Source organism: Protomyctophum parallelum (genome assembly GCF_964188405.1).
Source record: "Protomyctophum parallelum genome assembly, chromosome: 3".
In the NCBI taxonomy this organism is placed as follows: Eukaryota; Metazoa; Chordata; class Actinopteri; order Myctophiformes; family Myctophidae; genus Protomyctophum; species Protomyctophum parallelum.
Genome location: NC_139698.1, coordinates 35,190,683 through 35,196,956, shown reverse-complemented (window position 1 = coordinate 35,196,956; position 6,274 = coordinate 35,190,683). Strand labels below are relative to the sequence as shown.

The following is a 6,274-nucleotide window of genomic DNA, read 5'->3' as shown; positions in this document are numbered from 1 at the left end:
TGTGCAATGCATTGTGAGCTTGATCCCATTCCAAATAGCCTTTGAAAATGCTGCAAATAAATGAAAATGTTGTCACACAATCACACAGACTGATCAACTCTGGAATACTACAGCAAACAGTGTTGATAAAACAGTATAATTATATTAAAATAAAATAAAAAATAACATTCACAGCTGCCAGGTGGAATGACAATTCTAATGAAGTAAACTATATATGCACAATGTTTTTTCCCAGTTGTTTTTTTACCTTAGTCCTTCCAATTATTTTTGGAAGGACTGAGGTAATATATTAGGGCGCTACATACTCAATAGCTAATTTGAAAGGATATCCTTCTTTGATATGCCCCCACAAATGTATGTGAAATATATTTAGCACAAAAAACCCCATTTGGAATGCATGTCTCATTCTTAAAAGAAAATTGGGCAAGTATCTAAAGAACTTTCTGTGTTTAACATGTATTGTGTGTTATCAACAAAAGAGGGCAAAAAAATGCATATCCTGCACATTTCTCACAGAATGTTGCATGATAAAACAAAACACCAGATGTTTTAAGTAGGAAGTATGCATTATTCTGTACAGTATGTTCTAGTTCTTGCAGTGGTGTGGTGGGGCCTGGGGTGATGTATGTGTTTAATCTGGTACGCCAGCCCAGGCTACATTACTGTACAGTAGTATTCATATTATGATTATTGTCCGTTGTCTTTAGTGTAATTTGTCTGTGAAATTATAAAGATCATGAATTAAATAAAATTAGATCCATTCATTCTTCATTTATTACTCAGTCTAAAACAGTGAGTTTTAGATCTGAACACCTTGCAGATTTGAAAATGTGCATCTTTAAAGGAATATTCAGTGATTTCACTTAATTCAAATATCACTTATTTTTTTGTTTTGTTGTGATAATCCGCTCTACTATAGAGTGTGCTGACCATATAAGGAGTTCCTCCCTGTCCCCAGTTAACCCCTGGGGGTCAAAAAACCTTAGGTTTAGTTTTTGGCTCTCTATCCTGATTGGATGAAAGGCTTAGGTCCCAGCCAAAAACGAAACCTAAGATTTTTTGAGTGAAATCACTGAATATACCTTTAATGCAAAATTATTAAAACTTGATGAAGGGGTGATTTAACATTATATTTTTCCAGTGGCCATTAGACTATACTATGTAATTCATAGACCAAACTTATATAATTTATTTAACACTAGTCAGAAAAATGGATTTTTTTTACTATGGAATTTTCTTTTTCATAAATATTTTTCACTAGTGTGGCTCGCACAAACTCAATTAGCACAAAGTAATTGGTACACACATTCTTTAAAACCTTTTTTATTGAAAGATTTGTTTAAAAAGAAAACACAAAGAAAAAGACATTTCAAACTACAATAACATCCACTTGTTCTACAGACACTCTCAGAATCACAATTTCAAAGACATGGGAGGCATATGACTGCAACAAATAAAAAAATAGCATCATCAAAGTATTTCTGTTGCATCTTCTTTTAAACACCTGTACAAAAAGATCTCATAAATATTACTTTTGTTCTCTCTGTATCAGTTTTCTCTCTCTCTCTCTCTCTCTCTCTCTCTCTCTCTCTCTCTCTCTCTCTCTCTCTCTCTCTCTCTCTCTCTCTCTCTCTCATTCGTGCACGCGCAATAATTTATTTTCCAATAGAGGTTTCACTGTTTCTACATGATTTTGGTTGAACCATAACTTTAGCATGCTTCTTTATTATTGTCTCTCCAATACCTTCCTGCCAGGGCCAGATGGGCAAACCTCTGAATGTGTGCCCTCAGAGCAGTTGTTGCTGTAATTATAACCATACTCTGACTGACAGAATATGTACACAGCAAAATACTTACATTTTACTCCAAGTGCAACTCTCACAGTTAAACTAACTCTCTTTTTCGGTGTAGACATGCAGTATGATGGGCCATGTATTGTTTAGTAGGCTACTAAACAATACTTCAGAATTAAAGGAGCCTTTCAGTACACATTTCAGTACATGTTGAATTACATTGTGATTGCCCATATTGGCATTTGGCATGTCCTCCGTTTCAATGTCAAGAGGAAACATGCTGTAAGCATAAAAACGTTATGCTAGTTGCACTGCCAAGTGCATTCTACAGCAGTGATTCCCAAGCCTTTCTGGATATGGCTCAATCGATTGTGTTCTGGCTTGGACCTAATGTAGTAGGCTATACTTTAAGTTCATATTTATCAGTATCACGATGAAAACACATTTTTCAAGGTTTTAAACAAAAAATATCATGTCAATTTTATATATATATATATATATATATATATATAGGTGTTTGCCAATTATTTGAGGGCCCATTTGCAATACCATTGTGGTCCACTAGTGGGCCCCAGCTGACAGGTTGGTGTTCTATAGGAACTTTACAATAATTTCCATAATCTAATCTAAAATTTTCCAAACTGGTTTTGAATGTGTTGTTGCTGCCCCCTGCTGGGCAACTTGTTCCCACACAGATGAGGCAAGAAAACCTGGCTCCTCAATACTGACCAGATTATAGCAGCTCTCACAAAGTCAGTCCTCAAAAAAGGCAACACAGAAACTAAAATATATGTTGTTGTTTCTTGTCTTTTTCCTCATAGAAGATGATGTCATACAATAAGCTGAAATGCATTCTGAGTAGACCTTCAGTTCAAAAGAAATGCCCTTTACTTATAGCCCACAGACTGTAACACAGATCATTACCCTGCTCACATTTTAAATGGCTTGAGTTTGGCAAGACAATGGCATAACAATAATGTTGCTTGGCTGAGGTTGAAATAATACAATGCATGGACATATCAATGTTCCCAACTGTTGTCCAACCATCATTACATCATTGTGCGATATTTTCATAGAAATACTATGGTTTAATTGAGACACAACACCATCAATAAATATATGTGCTAGTTGTTTTCTCTCCCACCTCCTTTCAAAATCGTTTTGTCAATGTCTCTAAGTTAATGACTCTAAGCTCAACATAAAAACTGAGGCTCCTCTCCCTGAGAGCCTCCCAGATTTGTTATTGTTAATGACACCTCTTAAACAGTGATCGGGGTCCCCCAGTGGTCTAAACTTGGTCCTCTACTTTTTTCCCTTGACCACAAATCTGTTTGCTGAAAATAGCCAATCAAATGATTCCCAGAATGACATGACATGACCATGACATGTCCACCCCATTGCTGCGCACCCCATTATCACTCACCCCATCCCATTGCTGCGCTTCCCCCTATGCGAGATTATCCAGCCCAAGTAGTTGGTGTATATGAAGAGGAGAGGGAGAGCTGATTTATTTTGTTACAGAACGTATTATTCTGATTGTTGAAGCTGCATATCGCACAATGAGGCTTTAAGAAAGTTAGTTACATTGCATTGCCTTACATTGCATTTTCGATGAGAGATAGATCATGACAGTCAAAGTAGCTAAAACCCCAAAAAGGTGTAGTGTATGTGTATCCCTTCCTTTCCATCTGTTTATATTTAAAATAGAATAGTGGGTTGTATTCACAGATCCTGTGAACAGTAACAGTAACACTGCTCTATGAGCATTAGACCATTGCCAAACATTTCTATTCTATTCATTGTTGTGGAACGTCACCAAGTGTGAATCATAATTATATGGAAAAGAAAACACATGCAAGCTCCAATTTCCGGCAGTCAAGGCAGGTGTGTGCATTTGTGACATATATTGTCTGTCACTTCTGAATTTTTCCAACACACACTGACAACATGACAAGCATGAAAAATGTCAGCATTGAATTTAAGAATAATAAGGAAATAATATTCTATTTATTCCCAGTCTTTATCCATCTTTGGTATAAAATGTGCCACCTGTAGGCTGCGTGTATTTAACAACAACTAACAAAGACAAAAAAATTGTGACAATTTCCCTAAAACTATTGCTTTAGCACACATTAGTTCTTCTAAAAAGTCTATACTTTTTCCTTATCAGATCTGTTTTGGGTTTTTCCGTTTTGTTTTTTGTAATGATACAAGCAAAGCAGGCAAAACAACTATTTTCTTTTGAAGCTCATGAAGCAATTGCAAGTTTCTTTAAAAAAAATGCCATGGAGAAACATGTTTTCTTCATAAACAAATTATAACTGCATTTACCATGAAGCAGTGGCTTCATTATTCCCACCTGTTTCCTTAAAGGAGATTTATTTTACCCACACAAGTTGCAACCTACCACATAATTTAAAATCTTCATACAAATACAGCCGCATCTTTAACCTGTACAGTGATATTTGAAGATTTCATCTCTGATGATCTAAAATGTCCAAAGACCTCTCAAATCATTTTTTTTCTTTTCTTTTTTTTAACGATTCAAGACAATGGAAAAATCCCCTCCCCCCCAAAGTCTGAGAAACTTAAGGCAATAAAGATTTAAGAAAACATTTATATTCTAGAAAACTACTAAACTCATAAAACAAGGAAAATAAAGTAGCTTAATACCAAAGGAAGACAACCTGTTTTATTTTATTTTTATTTGAAGTTTTTAAACTTCCTTCCTTTTCTAATAAAAAAGTTTGAAAATCTATCGGCACATTCAAATGTTCTTTTATTCCCATATAGTTTATTGTTTGACTTTTGCTTCAGTCTATTGTCACGCTCCAATCTTATGGTGACAGATAATAAAGTTGCAGTTCAAGTCCACTTGAGCTTAGCCTGCCGTCTTTACTTTGTCCTGTTTTTGTTTCTCAAAGAGACCGAGTAGAAAATACAACTGTAATATTTTTTTTCCTTCGTTTTTCTTTCTTTCCTCTTTTTTTGTTGGTGCCTGTGCAAAGTGGAAGCATTCTCTTCTCACTGTCGTCCATCTAGCTCACCTTCTTTTTTGACTCTCTCTGTGTGCCCATGGTGCCTCAGTGCAGTCCCTCTCTCTCAAGGCAGTGCAGCAGTAACCCTCCCATCGTCTGCTTATCTGAACGAGACACAAGAGGAAGACAAATTCAGAAAAGGCCCACTGGGAAATCGATAACAAAATGTTACTCTTCCAAAAGGCAGACAAAACATCCCATGTTTACCAGCAAGAAAACGTGCTTTGCAGACTGTGGCAATTTAATTTAAGTATTATCTATTAGATGTCTATTAAGTTCTATTCACCATATTCACACAGTGGCCATTTTGCTATTAAGTTAATGAAATGCCAACACATTGGGGTGGCATTTCTTCCCAACCCACACATATGACATGAGAGTTATGTCCACTGTGCGAATATAGTCTATGCTGCTCTGTACTTGTTCCAGAGCTTGGTTGGGAGCCAGTATCCGAAACATACTTAGTTTGTTGGTAGGTGTAGGCTGTAGCATGGTCCCCTGTGTTGTCCACTGGTAACGGCTGCTGTCCACTGGGGTCCTGTGAGGATGGAAGGGCTGGCTGTGGAGAAGCTTCTGTCAAACCACCCTGACACAGAAAGAGCAATTTATTAACCCTAGCATCCCAAATTTGGACATTGCATAATTGATGAACATTTGTGAAAATATGTAGCTTGGCTATGCATTTCCGAGGATAGGAGGTGATCCCAGCCAACAAAGCAAATATAGGATTTAACTGGTTAAGACGAATCAGATAGATACAATAGTTGGCTGTTTAAAACAAGCCCTTTCACTTTACATCAGTGACACATAAAAATAAATAAATTAATGAATAAATGTATGAATGAATGTATGCATGAATGTATGTATATATGAATGAATGAATGAATGGATCAATCAATCATTCAATCAATCAATCAATCAATCAATCAATCAATCAATCAATCAATCAATCAATCACTCAATCACTCAATCAATCAATCAATCAATATGTGTTTGATCATACATGATTTGACAGTTGAGGCGATGGTACTGTATGAGAGTAAAGTAAAACTGTTTTGTAGTATACTTTTACCACGATGGATGCCATCAAGGCATGCTCAGCAAACATGGCAACATAGTTTTGTCCTTACTTCCACTGTGATGGCAGAGGCAGGCACTGCAGTGTACTGGGGAATGTAGGTTCCTTGCATAGGTGCAGCTGCTGCAGCAGTCATGTACTGCAGGGGGGGGGGGGAGAGAGAGAGAGAGAGAGAGAGAGAGAGAGAGAGAGAGAGAGAAAATCATATAGACAGTAGATACAAACTTTGAGTAGTGGAGATTAATTGGCTGATTTTTTCATTGGCACATTGGTCTTTTTTCTGAAATTTGGTTTGGTCTATGGGCACAATATGACACACAATTCATTCCTCATCCCTAGCAATGGTATACACACTTTACGCAATT

The 6,274-nt window shown here is 36.6% G+C and overlaps 1 protein-coding gene across 1 annotated transcript in view; it reads right to left on the bottom strand.

Annotated features, from left to right (window-relative positions):
• Positions 1 to 1,316: 1,316 nt before the first annotated feature.
• Positions 1,317 to 6,274, bottom strand: part of rbms3 (RNA binding motif, single stranded interacting protein) — a 152,268-nt gene continuing 147,310 nt past the window's right edge. The window contains exons 12-14 of the mRNA XM_083761134.1: positions 5,962 to 6,048; positions 5,293 to 5,417; positions 1,317 to 4,935 (exon numbers count right to left, since the gene is read on the bottom strand). Coding sequence (XP_083617260.1) covers positions 4,932 to 4,935; positions 5,293 to 5,417; positions 5,962 to 6,048 — 216 coding nt within the window. The 3' untranslated portion in view covers positions 1,317 to 4,931. The remainder of the gene's footprint in view (positions 4,936 to 5,292; positions 5,418 to 5,961; positions 6,049 to 6,274) is intronic.